This window comes from Anolis carolinensis, chromosome 6 (genome assembly GCF_035594765.1).
Source record: "Anolis carolinensis isolate JA03-04 chromosome 6, rAnoCar3.1.pri, whole genome shotgun sequence".
In the NCBI taxonomy this organism is placed as follows: domain Eukaryota; kingdom Metazoa; phylum Chordata; class Lepidosauria; order Squamata; family Dactyloidae; genus Anolis; species Anolis carolinensis.
The window spans coordinates 117,752,437-117,775,613 of record NC_085846.1 but is presented as its reverse complement, the minus strand read 5'-3'; the positions used below and the strand labels follow the sequence as shown (position 1 = coordinate 117,775,613).

The 23,177-nt window shown below is 46.2% G+C and overlaps 1 protein-coding gene across 2 annotated transcripts in view; it reads right to left on the bottom strand.

Moving 5' to 3' along the window:
- Positions 1-23,177, bottom strand: part of smarcc1 (SWI/SNF related, matrix associated, actin dependent regulator of chromatin subfamily c member 1) — a 111,313-nt gene that overhangs the window by 8,461 nt on the left and 79,675 nt on the right. For both annotated transcript variants that reach the window (XM_062984595.1, XM_062984594.1), the window contains exons 23-26: positions 20,401-20,515; positions 17,574-17,728; positions 15,287-15,421; positions 10,618-10,882 (exon numbers count right to left, since the gene is read on the bottom strand). In XM_062984595.1, the coding sequence (XP_062840665.1) occupies positions 10,618-10,882; positions 15,287-15,421; positions 17,574-17,728; positions 20,401-20,515 (670 nt within the window). The remainder of the gene's footprint in view (positions 1-10,617; positions 10,883-15,286; positions 15,422-17,573; positions 17,729-20,400; positions 20,516-23,177) is intronic.

Genomic DNA, 23,177 nt, shown 5'->3' with positions numbered 1-23,177 from the left:
CTTGCCCAATGTCATCCACGGAGGTTCAAAAACCCATGCGATCTTCCTCAGCTCCTTATATAGTGTCCTTCTTGCCTTAAAATGGTGCAAACAGGTTTTTATTCCCTTCTGCTTGCAGAGTGACCGGAAGCTCCCGATGCCAGAGGGCAAAGGCAAGGTCAAGAGGCTGTTGGGCAACGCAGTCCTTTGCCTAGAAGACCAGCGATAACCTGCTTTCCAGAATTAGAAACACACACTTTGGTAAAAAGCAGCCCTCCTAGAAATAGCCAGCAAGGAATAATGGAAGGCAGGGCCATAAATCTGGCGTCTTCACGGAGTCCTGCCTTTAATTGCTAGAATCCTTTATCTCCTGATGGAGAGGAGCGTTCTGCTCCCCACCGGCTTGAATTTCCCCTCCTTTGCCACTTTTTCATTCGCTCTCCCGCTCTCCCTTCCAGTCCAGAAATAGCAACAAGCAACAGAGGTCAGCTCTGCAAATCTTGTCTATTCCTTGAAACCCAATATACTCTGTGCGCAGAGGCAAGGGAAGTGGCGGTCAGACTTCCTTCCTGATGCAAACGCTCCCCATCTGCCCTGAAAGGCTTTGCATGCAACCGAGACGCCCGCCCGCCCGGGACTTCACAAGGCGTCATCCCAGCTGAACCCAAGGGACTTGGGCCGATCCCAAGGGAATGGGCAGCAGATGGGTGACCTCCTTGACCCAGGGCCAGGCTCTAAGATGGGCTTTCGGGGAAGGCTCTGCCAGAGGGTTTCTGTCTTCCAGGGAGGCATCCCATTGCTCTTCCCAGTTGGCCCACTGGCATCCAAACCGACCGGAGGTACAGGTGGGACCCACTTCTGCCTCCTGAACAACAGAAGGGCAATTGCTCAACAGCCTGGCATCTAAGAATTGTCTCAAAGTCGAAAGCAATTCCATGGAATTATAGTCAGGAGAGAGCGAGAGACACCCAGCCCAGTCCCATCCTGCCAGGCAAAAAACACAAGTAAAATCCTCCCAAGAGATGGCCATCCAGCCTCTGTTTAAAGGCCTCCAAAGAAAGGGATTCCACGGGATTCCCAGGTAGAAGTGTAACCCTCTATTGAACAGCTCTAACTGTCAGGAGGTTCTTCATCACGTTTTGGAGGAATCTCTTTTTATAATTCATCACTCCATTGTGTCCCAGTCTCCATGCAGCAGAAGACATGCCTTGCCCATTTCTCCTCAATGGGACCTCTTTCCCAATATTTAAACCTAGTTCCTCTCCTGTCCCTTTCTCTCAGCCTTCTCTTCTCCAAGCTAAACATCTCCAGCTCCCCAAGATGCTCCTCAGAGGGATCCATGGCTTCCAGACCTTTGGCCATTTTGGTGGCCCTTCTTTGGTCTCATCCACCTTCTTCGTGAATGGCTTTGCCCAGAACTGGACCCAGGGTTATTATTATCCCAGGTGAGAAGGTCTGGCCAAAGCAGAAGGGAGTGGGAGCAGGACTTCCTCGATCCAGACACTAGACTCTGTATGATATCTCGGCATCCACTTTCTAGCCTGATTGAGAGCAGATGGAGAGAAAGAGGAGACATGTCTATGAGAACAGCATTCAAGTGAGAATGGTGGGATGTAGCCCTGCTCCCCAAAGCCCTTCCTTGTCACTAATGGGAAACTTGTGCCCCCAAAACCTTCCCAATCTGGGGCACCTATTACTTGTGCCCAGTTCTCCCTCTGTTAAACAGTCACAGTTGGCTTCAGGTCATTTAGCATTGCACATTTCTAATTTTTATTGACTTGGCGGCTGTCAGAGTATTGATTCTACTATAAACTTTATCGTGAAGTGCTTCTCTCCAGATTTAAAAAAACACATACTACAGCCAGTTCTTTGTAAATATTTATACACAGGCTTTTGAAGTCCTTGAGATTCTGTGGGCATCTTTTGCCCGATGCTCTTAGTTCTGTAACGGAGACATTTTCAGAGTTTGTTACCACTGTGTTTACATGCATCCTGTGGAGCAGTGGTTCTCAACCTGTGGGTCTCCAGATGTTTTGGCCTTCAGCTCCCAGAAATCCTAATAGCTGGTAAACTGGCTGGGATTTCTGGGAGTTGAAGGCCAAAACATCTGGGGACCCACAGGTTTAGAATCATTGCTGTAGAAGGATTTCTGTGGAAGGCTCCAAAAGTGTTGCTTTTAAAGCCATGTATGATGCATTTTCCCCTCAAGAAGAGAATGGGAGTAAATGCTAAACCATCTTGGGAGATGCCCTGCTGCCTCTGCATGGGTCTGGCCGCTGTGCCCACTTCCCGCTTGCCCCTTTGCGGACCTGCAATCTCGGCGCCCAAGAAAATGGCTTCCCATCTTCCCGCTAACATTATTCTTGCAGAGGAGACGTGACGATCTGTTAAAGGCAAGAGATGCTTGCAGGCGACTCTCCAATCACAGCAGCTTTCAACCTGACAAATAATGCAGCAGAGACGATCCAGGGGAAGAAGAAGAAGAAGGAGAAGGAGAAAAGCCCAGAAAAAGGGGAGGAAGAGAGAAGCACACACACAACCCGCACGGATTAAGGGTTTGGGGATCCCAGCCGGAAAGACCGACAACAAAAACAAAGCATCGCTCTTGGGGAGGAAGAGGAAAATATAGCTGAAAACTCAGAGAGGTTAAAGCAAAAGGGGGGGGGGACCCACAGCAAAGCGTGACCTACATAAGGGAAGGGAAAGCTTTCAGAGGGAAGGAGAGAAAAAAACAAAACCCTGGCAGATGTTTCAGGAGGAAGGTGGAAAGGTTTGCCACTGCGAGAGGCAGCCCAATGAAAGAGCCTTCCACAGCCAGCGCTTTTCCTTGCTCACCCTCTGAAACCGTGCTGTGAAACATGCCCATGTTGCATGACACAAGCATGTTTGGGGGGGGGGGTCTGGGCAAGATAGGTCCCTGGAGACATCTCAACACATTTATTGACTGCTTCCCTCAATTAACATCTTCCGATCCCCTTTTGTTAAGTGGAGAAGGTCCGAGGGGAGCCTTCAAACCATCCTGGTTCGGTGTTTCAGCTGTTCTGTACGGTTCATTTACTGAAGACATTTCCATGCAACAGCCCCCTTCTGCCTTCCAACGGCTCCCAAAGCCATCAAAACAAACCTGATGTTAGATCAGAGAACGCTGTGCATTTCTTTGGTGCTTCAAATACATCCCACCAATATCAATATTTACCACCCACCTCTAAACCAACTGCGTCCCCGAAGGAGGGATTCCCTGGAAAGCACCCCTTGTGTTTAAGCCTCTGGGGCGGGAGGCTTATGGGGCATAGTTCTCATCCTCCGTCAAGGAACACTGCTATGACTCTTAAGGAAGCCAAAGCACTTTGCTGCCAAGAATCCCTCCTGTCCCGCTGGGGAGATCTCAACATGGGCCAGAAAGATGAAAGCATGTCTGGTGACCTGCCTGGAGGTAAGCAAGCACTCTTGGCAAGCGCTCAGAGGTCAACCCCAAGGGAGAAAGGGGTCCTAGGGTGGGAAGGGACCCCCAAAGGCCAGCCAGTCCAGCCCCATTAATAATGATGATGATAATAATAATAATAATAATAACAACTACTACTACTATATTTTTATACCCCGCCACCATCTCCCCGAAGGGACTCGGGGCGGCTCACATGGGGCCAAGCCCAAAAATAACAGACATAGTAAAAACATAACAAGTAAAACAAATCAACAAAACATATTAATAAAACAAATCAATAAAACATGGATCGAATAAAAACATAAAAACGCATAAAATGACTGGGCCATAAAGTGCATACACTGAAGAACAAAGTCAAAAAAGGTACCCAAGACTGTTATCATAGGTAAGGGGCTAATGATGAAGTAAACATGGGAAATATTCCAACTGAAGGAATAGAATAAAGTGCAGACAGATAAATCATTCTGTCCTGTGGGAACAGACAATCAAAGCCTTCCTGACAGATGCCCAGCAGTCTCTGCTTAAAAACCTCCATCACAGTCAGACTCTGAGGCAGTAGCATATTCCACTGCTGAAGAACTCTTATAGTCAGGAAGCCCCTCCTAATATTGAGGTGGAATCTGTTTTTCCCTGCAGTTTGAATCCATTGCTCTATGTCCCAGTCTCTAGAGCAGTGAGGTCAAACTGGTGGCCCTCCATGTGTTTTGAACTTCAGACCGCATCATTCCTGACCATTGGATAAGCTGGCAATAGGGGCCTTCTGGGAGTTGGAGGGCCACAAGTTTGAGTTTTGCTCCAGCACATCCGAAAACACACTCCCTACTTCTACAATATGACATTATTGCAAATATTTAAAGATGGCTCTCACGTCCCCGTCTCTCAGCCTTCTTTTCTCCAAGCTAGACATATCCAGCTCCCTCTGCTCCTCCTTAGAGGGCTTCTGGACCTTTGACCATTTTGGTGGCTCTTCTCAACACCTTCCATCTCATCAATGTCCTCCTTGAATTGCCTTGCCCACAACTGGACACAGGGTCATTCCAGGAGAGGTCTGACCAAAGCAGAAGAAGAAAGTGGGACCATGCCTTCCCTTGATTTAGACACTCTCCTCCTATCGATGCAGCCTAGGGTTGCCTTGGCTTGTCTAGCCAGGCCCCCGACTCTGCCCTTTTCTGCAGCCTCTCCTCCCCGGGAGACCAACTCAAATGCAGCGCCAGGCACTGAATAATTAAGCGGAGCAGCTAATTTAGTTTCAAGCTTCCGACTCCTCCTGCTGAATGTATTTCTATCATTTTTCTCCACCATGGAAATCCATTAACTACTGGTCAAAGGGACGGCCAGAGAAATGACCCGCCTTTGCCCCACCAATCTACACTGAAAGGGGGTTATTTCTCCGGCCATCCTTTAGACCGGCAGAGAGGGGAGACTCCATCAGCATCTTCCGGATGCCTCACGTAGCCAGCGATGCTCTCTTTCATAAGACCAACGACGCTGGGACATAAAGCAGACTAAGTGGCATGCCAAGGCTGCGCCGACGAGCTTCAAATATTCATGGCTCCTAAATAAAACATTGCTCCGAGGAGCTGCTCCCAGGCGCTGGAGCAGACTTGAGTGTCTTCTGCTGGCAGGAGAAAGAAGCCTGTGCAGCTCAATGAGGCTGTTGGAGCGCCCCGTGGTTCCTCCGCAGGAGAGCTCAGGCCCGCTGCCGGGCGCCCTTTACCACCGATTCCGGCATGCGCCGCTTTGCACACAGCTGGGGTTTAAGCAGCGCTGTGGCAGTTATTGGCGACCCCACGCAAACTGGATACCTGTGATAGGTACCAAGTGGGATTCCTAGGTTCTCAGGCCCCTTCTACACAGCCATATCATCCAGGTTATCAAAGCAAATAATCCACATTATTTGTCTTGAACTGCATTGTATGAGTCTACACTGCCATATAATCAAGTTCAAAGCAGATCATCTGGACTTTATATGGAAGGTAGATGGGACCAGAGTCTTACTCCAACATTCAAATCACTCCACTGAACCGATCTTGAGTGTTATTAGAGATCTTCCTTAAACTTCCTCTATAGTTGAGAAAGTATGACTAGCCTAAAGCCATCCTGGGACTCTCTATAGCTCAAGGGAGGTTCAGATCTTGGTCTCCCCAAAGTAAACAGGCACGTATAGGTATTGCTGGATTGCTATGCTCATTATCTTGTCTGCCGACTGCCACAGCTCCGGCTGATGGAAGATGGAGTCATAAACTCCTGAAAGAATAAAAGGCTTGGAAATATAAACATTGCATAACAAACTTAGGGATAATTCCCACATCAAAACAAAGTTGCGCTTTTGCCAGGAAAAGCAAAGAGACAGACAACTGAGAACACGAAACGCTCCTGTGAGATTTCAGCAGTGGCAGAAGCAGAATGATATGGAGGCATAAAAGGGCCCTGCAATTCAGAAGGGAGGCCAATCTGGCTGCAGAAAGCACCCTCTTTCTGCTCGTTCCTTTGGAGAAGGAAAGCCGGAAAGGGAATCCTTCCCAGCTCGATTAGGGCCCAGCTCTGTAGGAGACCCTCCACTCTCATCCAATTAGGAGCAAATCTCCGCAAAGTCCTGCAAAGTCCTCCCAACCTGGACAGCCAGATGGCCCCTTCCTCTCCTTGCCATGAGCCACCTGCCAAGCGGCAGCCCAGTCGGGCAAAACACGCACGCCGTGCCCTTTGCAGCAACAGCCACACACAGCCTGCCCTGTGTTTTGTCCCTTCTCAGGTGAGCACTGTCACCTGCAGGAGCAACAAGGCGTTCAAAAGTCGTGCTATGACCGCTCTGGGCTTATCACAGGGCTCCTGAAACAGAGATAGATCTGTAAATACTGGACTCATTTTGTCCCGAACAGAGCATGCAAAACCGTTCTATGGATAGTCAATGGCGAGGAACAGATTTATGCTTCAGACTGCAACTCCCAGCAGTTATAGTCAAAAAGCCGCTGCTGGAAAACGCTAGGAGATCCAGCTCCAAAACACAGGGAAGGCCAAATGATTTTGGACGTCTTGCTTATCCCTGGCCTATAAACATCCCACCGAATTTGCAAGTTTTATGTTTGTGGATTTGATTATTATTCATTTACTTGTTTCCTTTTTATCCTCCCTTTCGCCCAATATTGTGACTCAAGGCGGTTGGCCACATATACAGCACCGGAGGACTTAGATATTCCTAGGGAGGCGTTCTCTCAGGTGCGCTTTCCCCCACTTTCCTAGGGGATTGTGCCCCTAACCCTGGAAATGTGAAGGGCAGAATGTACAGCTAGCCTTTGACTAGAAAGATGGCAGCACTGATGGTTCTTAAGAGCATGAAATGGTTAGAACTTGGACCCACCCACAACATGGCATGCATTGAGCAGGCCTGGTGACCCTGGTCCACATTTTCATCCACAGAAAAGCCATGTTTGCTGCTGCTGTTGCCTGAGGCAAAGGAGGACAGGAGTACGCTACAGTGCAGGACAAGACTGAAAATCCTGCATTTGGTTGTGACAAAGGGCCTGTCTTCAAAACACAGAAGGGACAGGAATGAAAAAGACCACGATGGCTTCGTTCAAGTGCGGTCTTGGGGCTTCCCTTGGTGTTGGTTTCCCCTTGGGAAGGAAGCGAGATGGCCAGGCGCAGCTCAGGCTGCTTCATGACTGGGGAGCTTTAACCGCCTTGCTGCAGCGCTGCCTCAGAAGCGATTCCTGCCTTGCTCAGAAAGCATCTTGTGGGCCCTTCTCTCCTGCCATCTCCTCCGGAGCCGCTGTCACTTCAGCCACGTTCAGTGCAGCGTCTCCCTTCACGCTCGGCTGCGTTAATGCCGCTGCTTTTCTCATGTCACCGAGAGGCAAAGCCAAGTCCGCAGGGAGAGACGGGGCGGGAGGCGCACAACCTTTCCCATGCCAATGCAGAGCCAAAGGAGGGGGTCAAGCGGGTTGGTGACCCCTCCATGCCTCCCTTCTTCCTCTCTCCTTCCAGGGTCTTGCAGGCAGCACTGCAGGGCCTTTGGAGCCACAGCTGAATCCCTGCAAATGGCATCCGAATCAAGCCAGCTCTTCCTCACAAGTCTCTTTGATGGCACAACAAGCCAACCCTAAGGAGACCAACCCAATGCACCGAGGAGGCACCTGAGGAGCCGAAGGTCAGGAAAGGGCCGGCGGGAGAGTGAGGCAGCAACTGACCGGCCCAGAACAGGAGGAGACTGCTCAGAGGGAGGGGGACATGTTACAAAACCCATTCCGTGCTGTCTAGACCGCACTGAAGAGGAAATGTTTCCGCGCCACTGGAAAAGAGTGTCACAACGATTGAAGTCATTGGCTCAAAGGCTGACAACAAGCGCAACAGGAAGGCAGAGATGTCCTCCTTCAGCACCGCAGCAGGAAAGCGCTCTGGGCGGAAATGGCCACCGCTCTTCAGGTGCATGCGCTGCTGCACATGGCTTCTGGCACAGAAAACCTGCCACCAGGAACAGGGATAACGTGGAAAGAGTAGGGTTCCTACATCACACAAAAATTATGCTTTAATACGTTTTGGGTCTTCCTGCCCGGAGAAGGGGCCAAGTAGCCCTTGGGGTCTCTTCCAGATCTAGGATTCTTGGTATGACTCTTGAGGTTAAAAATATGGTGGGTGCATCTGCCTGGATAGCTGTGCTTGATGCCTGGGCTTCCCAGGTTGGTGAGAAGTCCATCAAATAGCCTCAAGGGCCCCTCGAAGCCTGTGGGCTGTACAAATCCTGACCCTGCTTTAAAGCAAAGGAGATATGGATGCTGCCCCCCCCTTAAAATGAATGTGTCTGCCTGGCCAAAATAAATTTAAATGCAGTACAGCATTGTTTACAGTTAATTATACAAATAGCCCTCCATATCCATGGGTTCTTTCATTCATGGAATCAACCAAGGCTCAAAATTATGCAAGAAAAAATTGAAATGGCAAATCTTGACTGCTAAGTATGGCAATGATGTAGCCTCCCACCATTTCACTGGTCCTCATTTGATTTGCTCACAGTTTCACACCAGGGATGCCCTTTTAGCATTGCCTTGCACAGAATGGGACTTGACAACTACAGTGTGGCGTTTTCATCCTTTGCTGTTCATGCCTCCAACGCTGATGACTTAGACAACAGCAGATGACCACTAAGTCTGTGCCAGTAATTCAGGGAAACAAGCTTGTTAACGGGACCTATTCCTGACGAGGTCTGCGTTTTAATTAGTTCTGCTGGAAGACCTGCATTTGATGGAGCTGCGGAGGACCGGGCACTGGAGCGGAAGAGGCTGAGCAAAAATAAACCCATCCGACTCAACTGTTCCCGATTTGCAACATCTGAGGCCGAGAAGCCCAGTGCGAGGGATGAGGGCACTCAGGCCTGAGCACAAAACAACACGCAGCTCTTTTCATCTGGAAATAAGTGCAGACTTGAGAAGGATTGTTGTTTCTGCCTGCATCTGACAACCCTTGCCAGGCAGCTTCTTTTGAGCCTTCTCTCCACTTTATTAAACACACCAGAACATACACTCTTCCCCTATCCTGACGCCAGGCTTCACATTATAACAGGATCTGCTTCCATACAGCTCCATATTCCAAATGCCATTGCTGTGGTCTCTGAAGGAGAGAGGAGTAGCCAGGCACAGCTCCATTGTGCCTCAGCCCTTCTTTTCATCTTACAACCAAGGGAGAGATGAGCAGCCCGTATCTCCTCTTCCTCCCACACTGCCCTCCACTCTTCCTTCTGTGTCCTGCCTTTTTAAGATCGCAAGCCTAAACACAAGGAACTGTCAGTGATCTGTGAGCTGCTCTGGAAGCTCCATTGCCCCCAAAAGCAAAGCATAAACAGTCCAAATAAATAGTCATACCCTCCAGCTCCTGAGAGTTAGATTCCCTTTTTATTCTGCCAATCAAGGTGTTCTGTTTCCTCGGAGTCTGCAGCATCGTCCCCAAAAGAGTGTACATCATTTCAGAGCAAAGAAGCATGCTTTACTGCAATCTAAATTAAAATCATATATGTAACCCACCCATTTTTTCTGGCTGCAAGAATGAAATGTTTATGGTCAGATGCAAAGAGATGTCCTGCACCTACTGGGCTTCATCTCTGGTGCTCATCTATGCCTATTATGCCTCTTCCACAAATGGTGCAGTCAGTCTGACATATTTTATACATCAGGCATCCTCAAACTCTGGCCCTCCAGCTGTTTGGGCCTCCAACTCCCAGAATTCCTGACCAAACAGGCCCAAACAGCTGGAGGGCCAGAGTATGAGGATGCCTGTCATACATTATGTATTTGTGGTGGATACATTCCTGGACTTTGCAGGATGAAGCATATCTGGTCTGTAAGAACTGCTCTGGAGGAACTAGAACATGTCTAGAGAGGGTATATTTTGTTGGAATTGGATAACCTAGCAGCTCGAAAACGTGCAAATGTGAGTAGATCAATAGGTACCGCCCCGGCGGGAAGGTAACGGAGCTCCATGCAGTCATGCCGGTCACAAGACCTTGGAGGTGTCTACAGAAAACACCGGCTCTTTGGCTTAGAAATGAATATGAGCACCAACCCCCAGAGTCCGATACAACTGGACTTAACGTCAGGAGAACCTTTATCTTTACTAACTGCGACTAGTAGTCCCGCAGACACAGGGATAATACTGTGTACTCAATTTCAAACGCAAACTCAGTTTCTAGTCTCCAGCAGAGACGTTACCACAATTCTCTTTCCACTCTTTTGAACCAATCCATCTGCCATGAAACCATGAATCCTAGGGAGGAAAACCAATGCCACCCAACCAGACGAAAAGGCGCAACCAGTGAGATTGGACTCAGCTGAGGCAGGTGCACCCATCACTTCCACCACACTGTAGGGAATGGGAAAAAGAGGAATGAAGAAAGGACAAAGAGAAATAAAGAAAGGCATGGGCCAACTTGGTCCCTTTTCCAGGTGCTTTGGACTTCAACTCCCACCATTCCTAACAGCCTCAGGCCCTTTCCTTTTCCTCCTCAGCCGCTTAAGCGGCTGAGGAGGAAAAGGAAGGGGCCTGAGGCTGTTAGGAATGGTGGAAGTTGAAGTCCAAAGCAACTGAAGAAGGGACCAAGTTGGCCCATGCCTGCCCTAGGGCTTCTGGGGTCACCTTAGAAAAGGGACACAGCAGTGGGTCCCAACAATACACTCCTCCCCAGTCTCTCATTCCATCCCATCGCTCACCTGTCTGCGGCGGGTGAGGAGGGGGCATGGGGTGGTGCATCATGGCGTAGGGCGGCGGCTGCGGGTGGGAGGCCAAACCGGGGTGGCTGCCGGTCCCCAGGGGATTCATGCCGGGCCCAACGGGGTGCTGGTGCGACTGCTGCTGCGCGTTCTGGCTGTGCTGCTGCTGCTCCATCTGCTGCCGGGCGCGCAGCTCCGCGTACTTCAGCTGCTCCATGTGGAAGTTCTGGCGCTCCGTCAGCAGCTGCTGCCTCTGCTGCTCCAGCTACCAAGACAAAGAAGTTGACACCATAAATATCTAGCCAAAGTCTAGCTGAGGTGCAAAAAACACACTGAGGTCCTGAGCGTGTTTCTTGATGGTCCCTTTAAAAAGGAGATCAAGGATCAGCTCTGGCAGGTACATGTTGGCTTCCAGAAGGCATCTCATGAAGCACAGCAGCACAGGAAAGGAGAAGGAGGGAAGCCCAAGTGCTACAGGTGGCCCTTCACATTTTGCTGGGTTCACTTTTGGGGATTTGGTTATTCACAGGTTTGATGAAAATGTTCTACATAGTAATCTCTAGGTCAGGCATGGGCAAACTCCAGTCCTCAAGGTGTTCTGGACTACAACTCCCACAGAATTGTGGGAGTTGAAGTCCAAAACACCTGGAGGGAGAGTCCAAGTTTGCCCATGCCCAATCTAGGGTAACACCGTCATCACTGAAGGACCTAGATATTCCTATAGAGAGGACATCTATGGAAGCTTCTAAGTCTTGAATAAGATTTTCCTGCTTCTTGCAGAGGGTTGGACTGGATGGTCCATGAGGTCTCTTCCAACTCTACTATTCTATGATTCTATCCAGTATAATTCAGTGGTCATCTTCCAGTGGAAACTGACAACAAGGGTCATGTGGAAGAGTTTAGTTCCTAGATACACGTCTTTTATTTATGTTTTTTCTACTTTCATGGTGATCCTGTGCTCCTAAACCCAGTGAATGTGGAAGGCTAACTATTTGTTTAATCACAGAACTGTGCCCTAAGGCCTCAAAACTCCAGTGTACCCAGAGATATCTCCTCCCAGGATGCAAATATTATTATTATTATTATTATTATTATTATTATTATTATTATTATTATTTATAACCCACGGCTATCCGTTAGTGATGTGCACAGTATTTGTTTCATGTGTTTCATTCGTCTATTCGTTTAGTATTGTCCATTTGGATGCACTAACGAAATATGTCATTTTTGGACGAAACAAAAGGTAACACAAACATGAAAGCAGCACAGTCATTGTGCTTACTTTCATTTTCCTTTCGGGCTGTGTAACAATAAGCAGGTACTGACAAAGGGCTGCTTTCCCATTACAACTGATGTGTACCAACGGGTGTTAATATGAATATGAATAACAATAGTTACTCTCGGACCCTAAGCTGAGTCTGAGAGAGGTCTGCTTCCCCATGACATCTGATGTATGCCAAAGGGTGTTAATAATAATAATATGATTAATAACTATAGTACTCTGGGGAAGACCCAAATGTTTTAAAAGTTGGTAGGCTAAAGGGGGTCGAAATGCTGTCTGTGTGTGGCGATTTTCACCGCTCTAGCCCAAAAACCAAGCCGGGGGTGGGGGTGGGGGGGGTGAGTCTCGGAAGCCCTCTCATTGCAGCCAATGGTCTGAAAATTTTTGTTTTTTTCGTAAGCCAGATGAAAATTCTATTCGTATAGGTTTTATGAGAGTGTCTAGATGGCCTTTGGGGGCCCCTTTCCTTATCTATGGTTTGATGAGACCGTCTAGATGGCCTTTGGGGGCCCCTTTCCTTACCTATGGTTTTATGAGATTGTCTAGATGGCCTTTGGGGCCCCCTTTCCTTACCTGTGGTTTTATGAGACCGTCTAGATGGCCATGTTTGTTTGTCTTTGTTCTATGTTAAAAGGCATTGAATGTTTGCCTATATGTGTAATGTGATCCGCCCTGAGTCCCCTTCGGGGTGAGAAGGGCGGAATATAAATGCTGTAAAAAAATAAAAAAAATAAATAGGCACCCCATTTTTGGAAACAAGGATAAATACAAAAGTGATACAAAATGAATGAAGCTAAACAAAATGAACAGCGATTCAATACAAATACACACCACTTCTATCTGTATCTCCAATTGGCTTTCATTACATGGCCAGAGGCAGGCCATCTTGCCTCAAGTGGAGCCAGCTCTGCCGCATCACAGAACAGCCAACACTGTGCATTATGCCAACGAAACCCAAATCCCAAAAGCAGGTAATAGTGTGTAAAAATGGCAAAGGCATAATAGAAAAGTCTCCATGGATACCCTCGTATCTTTCCGGGTTTCCCAATAATTTTGAAATGTCTCATTGAGGCTGAAAGGATAACAAGCGCTAAGGCGATGGGATCCAGGGCGGACGGTTGAGCAGAGACCATAATCTCAAGTAGAAGAAGCATGACCAGATATTCCCTGGGAGGGATTTACAATCTGTTTCTGTAAAGCTCAAAAATGATTACAGAAACACAGGCAGACAATCCTCAGGTATGAAATGTGGCAGAAAGATTGCAATTCTGATCGGGCTGGATAAACTTTGCTACTCACAGAAGAGTCATAAGCCAGGTCTACCAAACAAACATTTAATGACATTACAGCCAATGGAATTCCTCTACTTATTGATTTACTTTGTTTTTATCACGCTTTCCCCTTAATAGAGGGATTCATGGCAGTGCAGATTTATACACTTCGTGGCCTGACGGTTTAAAAGGGGACCCTGCTGCAGAAAGCCTTAATAAAGCATCCGGCAGATATTGAAATGCAGCAGGAACGGTGAGAGAACAAACCCTTCCCCGACCGCGGCGGACTGTACGCTAATGCATGCTGTCACAATTCCCGGATTAACAAGGCTCTTATTTATGCAATATTGACTTAAGCACAATTAGGGCTGACAGCACTAAAATGGCTCCAGTTCATAAATTAAATCGCGTTATGTGTAAACCCTCCTCTATTCCCCAGTCACAACAGCAAGAGAGAAGCAACCTTTGTTGTGGCCTGGAAAGAGCCGGGAAGCCTACGCTTAGCAAATGGAGAAAGCCAGGAGCCTTTGGGAAGGAAAACCCACAAATATGACTCAAGTTGGAAGCACATATATGTCTGTGTGTATGTATAAAAGAGGGAAGAATGCAACAGACACGTTCGCTGCTGCCCGAGTGCCTTTTCTCCCACCCGGAGGAAGTCTCCCGCTTAGCAACAGCCCTTTCCCTGCAAACCAATCAGCAAAGGGATTTGCCAGAGCGGAGCCGCGCAGCAGCAAAGCCGAGGGAGGCGTCAAGACAGGTACGCATCAAGGCTCCTGCTCGGAAAAAGCTGGCAGAGAGAAACCAGCTTTCTGCATGTTTGCGGCTTAATCCAGATGAGGAAAGAGGAGGGAAACTTCAAATCTGTCCCATTCATTTGTGAATGGCTGCAGGCTTTCATTCAGATCTCTCAGGGATTATTATGGGTGGAAGCCTGGCCAGCGCTCTCCCTTGAGCCAGGCCTGGGCAAACTTGAAACAGCCTGGTTTAAAATAAGGCTGGCCGGAGAGAAGGGCCATGGCTACAGGGCCAAGAGGCAGTTGGAAATGACTTCAAGGCATACAACAAGGGCTATTATACAGTTTAATGTCCCCGTCCTCAAAACAAGAGGATCTTAATAAGAAAACATAAGATCCTCTCTCTCTTGCCTTGTACAGGACAGAAAAAAACCATTCTACACACTCTACTTCCAGCTTGTACCTCCCCAAAACGAAGAGCAAAACATAGTGTCTATCGGTGTGTGAATGACTGAAAAATAAAGGAGCACGTTTGTATATAAACATATAAAGGAGATGGCATTGAGATGGTTACTCTGGGTCTTTCTGCCCAAACAGTACAGGTAACTTAAAGAGTTACTTTGGTCTGATTTTTTCAAACCAGCAAAGCATTGTTAACTCACCCAACATCTGAAGGAGAAATTCATAGAATCAGAGCTGGAAGAGACCCCAAGGGCCATCTAGTCCAATAATAATAATAATAATAATAATAATAATCTTTATTCTTATACCCCGCCCCATCTCCCCGAGGGGACTCGGGGCGGCTTACATGGGGCCAAGCCCGGAACAACAATATAAAAGCAAACACAAACAATAAAATAGATCAATCAGCAACAAAACATCAAACAACAATAAAACAGTCATAAAAGTCACATGCAAAGATAAAATCTTAAAATCCCAAGGATCTGGGTCAAGGTGCAAAAATGTGTCCAACCCCCTGTCATGTAGGAATGGCACAATCAAAGTACCCCCGACAGATGGCCATCCAATCTCTGCTTATGAGGCTTTAGCCCCAGCTTGGAAAATCCCTCTTCTGGAATGAAACTCTCAGGATTCCCCATTCACAATGGTCACAGAGATTCTTGGAACAGGCATTCAACCATTTTCTCAAGTCCTGGTTTTAGCGCAACAGCTGAAATTTACCTATTGTAAGGGCATCACCATCTCCTTTCAATGCACATAGTCTACAGCTAAATGGTTTTGTGTAGAGGACATGACAATGGGGTGTCGGGAACCTCTTGGAGGATACACATGGGATGAACATGTTAGCGGTTCAAATCCTGCTTGTTTTATCGCCTTGCAATGAGCAGAATCTCCAAACGCCACCCTCGCAGCCTTACCGCCTCTTTCTCTCTGTCCATGATGGTTTCCAGCTCCTCGAAATGGCGGAGTTTGATCTCCAGCTTCTTCATCTGTGTCTCAACCAGGAGGGCCACCAAGGACTTGATCTTCCTCTCCTCGACGGCAGCAAGATGCTGAGGGGGAAGCACACACATTTCACGCGGTTAGACAAGTCGTGAAGGGCAACGCAAATAGGAAAGGTGCACTACATTCGTAATTCATACAAAACATTCATGTTTCCACATCCCATCTTTTAACCTTACAATGGTGATCATCCTAAGATTTCCTAGTCCTACTGAACCCAATGATTTGATGTTAAGGACATTTGTAAAAATGTGCACAGGTTGGCTTTGAAACTGCCTTAGGATGCAAGAAGGGAGGTGACTGCTTTCTATGTTATTTACAATAATTTGCCCAGGGGACTTTCATCTATCCCACTGCATTTGCAACTGGCCCAGAGTGGTCATCTACCGGTCATTGAATAACTTAATTTGAAACTATGTCAGTACATTATCTTGTTACTTATTACATCAAATGAGCAAATTAGATTGCCACTAATGGAGTAACTTCATTCCCATGTTTCTACAAATTGAATCACTCGTGTTAGCAGATCCTGAGACAATTCACTTGGGTTTTGATTTTTGGGATTGCTCCCAAGATGGCCAAAAATGGGTATTTGGGTTGTTAATTGTGGTCACGTTGGCTTTGAATTACAAAACTGTATGAAGGGAGATCTTCATAAGCTCTGGTCCAATGGATGGTCCTGCTCTGCCTTTGCAAACTCAGGACAAACTCAGGACTTTCTCAACTGAGTCAATGCATCTGCAAGGCAGTCTTCTCCTTCTGATCTGGCAGGTATGGGCCAACTTGGGTCCTCCCTCCAGGTGTTTTGGACTTCAACTCCCACAATTCTTAACAGCTAGTGGTTGAAGTCCAAAACACCTGGAGGAAGGACCCAAGTTTGCCCATGCCCTTGATATGGCCAAATACCATCATGGTTTCCTGCCTTCTCATGATACGTCCAAAGTATAACCACCTTAGTTTCGTCAACTGGGCTTCTAGGGAGAGTTCAGAGTTGTTTTGGTCTAGGATACCCCCTTTTTGATCCAAGATTCATTTATTCCTCTTTAAAAAAAAGAATTGGGGCACAATACTACTTGCAAGGCAACTGATTTTCAATATATGCCATTTTGCTGAAGGAGTAAAATTACAATTCCAATTGCCTGAAATAGCTCCCTCTTTTAGCAGTTCAGAGCACAGTTCTATGACATCCAGACCAACTGTATTGGCCAGATCCCTTCTTGCCAGCCTGTCTCCTGATGCAAAAGGATTCCAGTCCCCCAAATATCCTCCATTTCACCCCAACTGGTCTTTGCATTATCCTCTCAAAGGACATCTACCCATTGGTGTGTCAATGACAGAGGTCTGTCTCTTTCAGAAACAGGCAAGATCCACAGCCAAGGGCGGCTGCAGAGGAGGATCCATCTCCCCACATTTAGACTTATCGTTGCTAAAGCTACTTGATGGATTTCCCTCACCTTCCGTGGCTATTCTCACCCTGAGATGCATCCGGCTGCCCTTCCATCACAAGGCCCCCCGATAAGACTTGGAGGGAGCCGGCCAAGGCAGTGCAGCCGTGTTTTTGAGAGGAAGCTCCAGCCAAAGAGTGGGAGTTGCAGGTGAGCCTTGGCAAAATGTGGGGATTCTTTCCGTTGCCTTAGCAACCAGAAAACTGAGAATGGAGCCGGGCAGAAGTGTGAGTTTTGCAGTCTGAGCTGAAAGAAACCCACAAAGACACCCTCTCTTTCCACTACTCAAAGTCCTGCACGAGAATATCTGCTCCAGCCCCCCTTTGTTGCTGGAATGTGTTACGCTCTTCATCCGCGGCATTAATTGGCTCATGCGGATGGGGCGCTTGGCCCAAGGTTTGGGCCTTCAAACCCTCCCCCCCAAAAGCGGGCATCAAATCCTGGCAAACAGGGAAGGGGTGGCAGCAGTTTAGATACTTTCTGGAAGAGACCCATCTCTCTCTCTCCCCCACTCACTCCCTCTCTCTTTCAGGGCCCTTTGAGTGAGCCTACAATGGAAGCCTTAAATCATTCAGAAGGGAAACAAATTTCATTTAACGATAACATTCACCCAGCTGAAGCCAGGGAGCACAAGCGGTGCATTTTAAGACGCAAAAGAGACAGGAACCGGCCCTGGCACTCGACAACAAAGGGGCCGTTTCAAAAGTGGGGCCGGAAATCGGGGCGCGCGCTGGGCCTCCATCTGCACAGGACAAACCTTGGCTTTGGTGGCAGCGGAGGCAAGAGCGGCAGCTGCGGCCGTGGCCACGTTCCCTTCGGAGATTTCGTGCTCCACTCGCTTCTTCCCAGCGTCGCCCTCCTTGTCTTTGCAGACATCAAGGTTCTCCTTGTTCTCTTCGGCCTCCTTCTCATCTAGATTTGGAAAAGGACCCCACAGTTAGTCATAGGCACCTCTTGGCCACCACTGCTGTCACTGAAACACCACGCTAGCTTCAGCCCAATTGATGTACCACCCAGTTTGTGCAGTGCTTTTGGTGTCAAAGAGAACAGAAAGAGAGAGAGTAATGAAAAGCACGCACTGTATATACTTGTGTACAGGAAGTCCCTGCGTTACAGACAAGACAGGTTCTGTAGGTTTGTTCTCAAGTTGAATTGATATGTACGCCGGAACAGGGACATTTTAAGTGTAACTCCAGCCAAACATGCATGTATATAAGCTTTGGATCGCATAGGGAAGAACAAACACCCCTGTGGTGCTTCCTTTGTTGTCTCAGTCCCTGTTCATAAGATTTCACCACAATATCTGTCCCTGTCATCATTGAATTTTGGAAATTTTGGCTTGTTGTGGAAACTACAACTGGAGACAAAGCTTCAATGGATAATAACACAACTCTTCCAAGAGTGGATTTTCCTTTCCTTCCGAGGGGCAATTTTCTCTCACTTCCTGTTGTTTCGCCCCCATTTGTAACTAGGAGTCCTTTGCTAAGACGGACGTTTGTAACTGTATATGTTGACATATATAAGTTGAGGACAGGTTTGGGGGCCAAAAGTAGGGATGTTGACATGAGCCATGGATAAATCAGGGATCTTTCTACATATAGGGAAAAGCACTTATGCCGCCTTGAGGGAAGACACCTTGGACTCCAAGATGGCCATTCAAAAAGGCCAGAAACAGCAACACAATCAAGACAGCAGAGGAGGTTTGTGCTTCTTTTTATAGGTTCTCCCAGGATGGACTAAGCCCTTGCCTTTTGCTACTCCATTCAGAGAAGGGGATGGTTCCTATTTTTTGTTATGAGCTAAATTACAGAATATACTTTGACCTGTGAACAAGTCATCTCAGGTTTTGTGAGGTTAATCTTTTGATCAAAATTTCTATACCAATACATGAGCATATACAGGCTGTTAGGAATTGTGGGAGTTGAACTCTACAACACCTGGAGGGCCCAAGTTTGCCCATGCTTCACCATCTCAAAACGATCCCGTCCAGCAGAGAAGGTGACGGCATTCACAGATGTAAAAGGGTCCAAACAATTCTAAACTCAATGCAGGGACTCCAGCAAAAGCCTCTGTCCAGCAGCCTGGACTGTCAAAACGTTCCTTTTAATGTCCTATCTAATGTTTGATCAGTCTTAAAGGCTTAACGCAAGGAAACATCTACATGGCTCTGACAATATCCAGAGCTGGGACTTGGGATCAGGTCGCCTGACTCTTGCCTTGCTTTTGCAGACAAAATTAATGAGGCTCTTCTCAGAAGAGGCATTGCTGTTCTCCATGGTTTTCATTATTCAAATGGATCTCCTCTCTTGGTCTTAATGCTAAAAGCTTTCCCAATAAATATACAGTAGTCTCACTTATCCAACATTTGCTTATCCAATGTTCTGGATTATCTAATGCAGTCTGCCTCCCGCCCGGATTCACAGCTATTTCTCTAGGCAGCAAGGACTGAACTTTTTACGCATTTAATTTCTGACAAAGTTGTTACTGTAAGTTCATTTCCTGCAATTCTATGTTTATTTGTAGTCAATTTGTTAGTAGCCAATGTTTTTGTAGTAAATGTATGTTTGTTTGTTTATTTATTTATTTCCACTGTTTCTACGCCGCCCTTCTCATCCAAGGGGACTCAGGGCAGCTTACAAAACTGGCAATTAATGCCGATACATCATAATACAATAAAATAAAACATTAAAACAGTTAAAACAGTTATAATATACAATATACAAAGTTTAAAACAGTGCAAAGTGCTTATGCCATTCATCCACCAGACCTTGCACAAAAACCTTATTCCAGACCAAGTCGAATGTTTTCAATACATTGCGGAGTTTTGGTGCTAAATTCGTAAATACAGTAATTACCACATAACGTTATCCTGTTTTGAACTGCTTTTTTCTGTCAATTTGTTGTAAAACATGATGTTTTGGTGCTTAATTTGTAAAACCATAATGCAATTTAACGTTTAATAGGCTTTTCCTTAATCCCTCCTTATTATCCAATGTTTTCACTTATCCAACATTCTGCCGGCACGTTTATGTTGGATAAGTGATACTCTATTGTATTTTTAAAAAAACATGTTTCAACTAGGACCATTCATATTGCAGAATATATGACCCTGAACTTTGTGTGTAGATGTGTGAAAACATGGAAAACAGTAAACTGAAATAATGCTTTTCTGGCTCAAGAATACCAGAGAGGATCTAGAAAAGCTCTAGAGGGGATAATTGTTTTTGTCAGACATGGATGAATGAAATGAAGGGTGCCAGACCTTGAACAGGAGGGTCATATTGTAGTTTGAATTAATTTAAAGGACACAGTTTGCATCGATCGAGGGACAGAGAATACCACGAGATTCTCAAGAAGTGAACATGAACGAAGTGTAAGTGAATAGTCTGCTTGTCTATTATCTCACGCATTGAGGATGGAGTAAGATCTCAGCAATGGGTATCATGTTCATATTCATATTAGTCTGGGTTGGTTTAGCTCTGCATTTGAGCCCAAACGATACAGCCAAGTGCCCAACCTGTACTAAAGAAAGCTATTTAAAGTCGATCCAAATGAGGACGGGGTGGGAAGCTACTGTTTCCTACCTGTCTTAGAGTCCTGAGTGGCTTCCCCGTCCTGTTCCTTTTCGGCACTTCTCTCCTCCTCCGCTTCCTGGGCTTTGTTTCCATCTCCTGCTTCATTATCTCCTTTGTTTTCTACCTACAGTGTGGGAAGCAAGAAACAAACCCCTTGACAAGGTGAAGGTTCTCTTTCCGCACCTAACTATGGACGGCTCTAGAAGCTGCCTGTACAAATACAAACTCTTGAGGCATATAAAGAAATGTTTCGAAGAAGTAGTTGTGTCTCCTGCAGCATAAAAGCAAGGGAAGACGGGAATAAGATATGGAGCAATACCTCTAAAATGAAGCGTTTTCTTTCTTTTTTGCATGAACTTTCATGGGTATAAAACAAGCATAGGCCAACTTGGGCCCTTCAGGTGTTATGGACTTCAACTCCCAGCATTCCTAACAGCCTCAGGCCCTTTCCTTTTCCCCCTCCGCCGCTTAAGCGGCGGAGGGGGAAAAGGGAGGGGCCTGAGGCTGTTAGGAATGCTGGGAGTTGAAGTCCATAACACCTGGAGGGCCCAAGTTGGCCCATGCCTGGTATAAACCCCCGAAACCTCGTGCATAAAGCAAGAAATGTGCTGCCACGTTTATTTTATTTCCTTCCTCCTCTTCGTGAAAATAAAGAGCTAAATCTAAGTGTGAGACGCACAAACTGCAACTGATTTCACACACGCAAAAGAAGACGTTCGCAATGGCTTTCTTATTGAGACAGACTCTTAACAAATCCAGACTAGGAATGAACTGGGTTGCTGTGAGTTTTCCGGGCTGTCAGGTCTCCAGCAGCATTCTCTCCTGACGTTTCGCCCACACCTATGGCAGGCATCCTTAGAGGTTGTGAGGTTTGCTGGAAACTAGGCAAGTGGGGTTTATGTATCTGTGAAATGATGTCGGGGGTGGGAGAAAGAAATCTTGTCTGTTGGAGGCAAGTGTGAATGTTGCAATTGGCCAGCTTGATTAATAATAATAATAATAATAATAATAATAATAATAATAATAATAATAATAATAATAATTTGCCAACTGCAAAAGGCCACCCTACTGGGATCTGCATGCATCATCCGAAAATACATCACACAGTCCTAGACACTTGAGAAGTGTTCGACTTGTGATTTTGTGATACGAAATCCAGCATATCTATCTTGTTTGCTGTGTCATAATAAAATAAAATAATAATAATAATGACCATTGAATAGCCTTGTAGCTTCAAAGCCTGGCTGTTTCCTGCCTGGGGGAATCCTTTGTTGGGAGGTGTCAGCTGGCCCCGATTGTCTCTTGTCTGGAATTCCCGTTTTCTGAGTGTTGTTCTTTATTGTTCTTTATTTACTCTCATGATTCTAGATGGTTTTTTTTAAATACTGGGAGCCAGAATTTGTTCATTCTCATGGTTTCCTCCTTTCTGTTGAAATTGTCCACATGCTTGTGGATTTCAATGGCTTCTCTGTCTAGCTTGACAGGGTGGTTGTTAGAGTGGTCCAGCATTCCTGGTGTCAGGGCCAGCTAACACCTTCTAACAAAGGATTCCTCCAGAAAGGAAGCACTCAGTCTTTGAAGATGCAAGGTTATTCAATGCTAATCAAGCTGGCCAGCTGCAACATTCATACTTGCCTCAAGCAGACAAGAGTTCTTTCTCCCACCCTGGACATTATTCCACTGATACATAAACCACACTTGCCTAGTTTCCATCAAACCTCACAATCTCTGAGGATGCCTGCCATAGATGTGGGTGAAACGCCTGGCGAGAATACTTCTGAAACATGACCATACAGCCCAGAAAATTCACAACAAGCCATGAAAGCCATCGACAACACATAGGAATACACCGCTGGCAATCCTCAATCAATAGTCTCTTTTCATTTAAGTTTCTCTTGCTCACCAACCAAAACAACATCAAATATATAAGTTCAATGGCACCAATTCAACTTCATCATATTCACGTCTATATCTGTGCACAGAGAACAGATCATCAAAACCATCAGATTTCAGCACTTTAAACTGGTATCTGTTCAATCCAATTCTCTTTGTCATGTACACACAGGAAGTGGTAGCTTTTATTAATGTAGAGCTGCGAAGAAGGCAGCAAATTTAAAGAGGCAGCCAGCATGGCATATGGAACTCATATATTCAAACTGACCTTAAAAAAGGATTATATTTAACTGCAGAGGTTCATACGGGAAGAAATGTTTCCCAATGAACTAATGACAGAAATCGCCTGGTTTCTTTAAACAAAGAATCCTCAAGGTCTGCAGCTGCCCGTTTTCATGCAGAGACCCTGAAAAAACCTTTACCTTTGAAAAAGAAACCCTAACAAAGCAGTGAACAATAATGCAACGGAGTACGATTAACAAAGAAATCCATGTTATTTTAATCTTATTGATAAATAAGGTTGTGAATATGGGAAGTTCCATATGGAACAATGACTCCAAATGATATTCCCCTATAAGTTACAAAAGCAAGAGAAAAAACACATTCCTACAGCGCTTTACATTTTAATTGTTTTCAGATACAGAAAGACTGTGGTTATTTCAGACCGTGGATACAGATGAATGGCACTGAATTATCTCACTTCCAACTGAAACATGCCATAGAGTTGTGTTGGTGGACTGAGAGATTCCTAGACAGATATCCTTTATAGGAAATTGTTGGTTTTCCAAAGCAATTCTTTGATAATTTCTGGGAGACATATATCATAGAATTCAACCTCTTCAACAAAATTGAATTCATAGATATGATAGATATTCATAGGTTATGACGGTCTC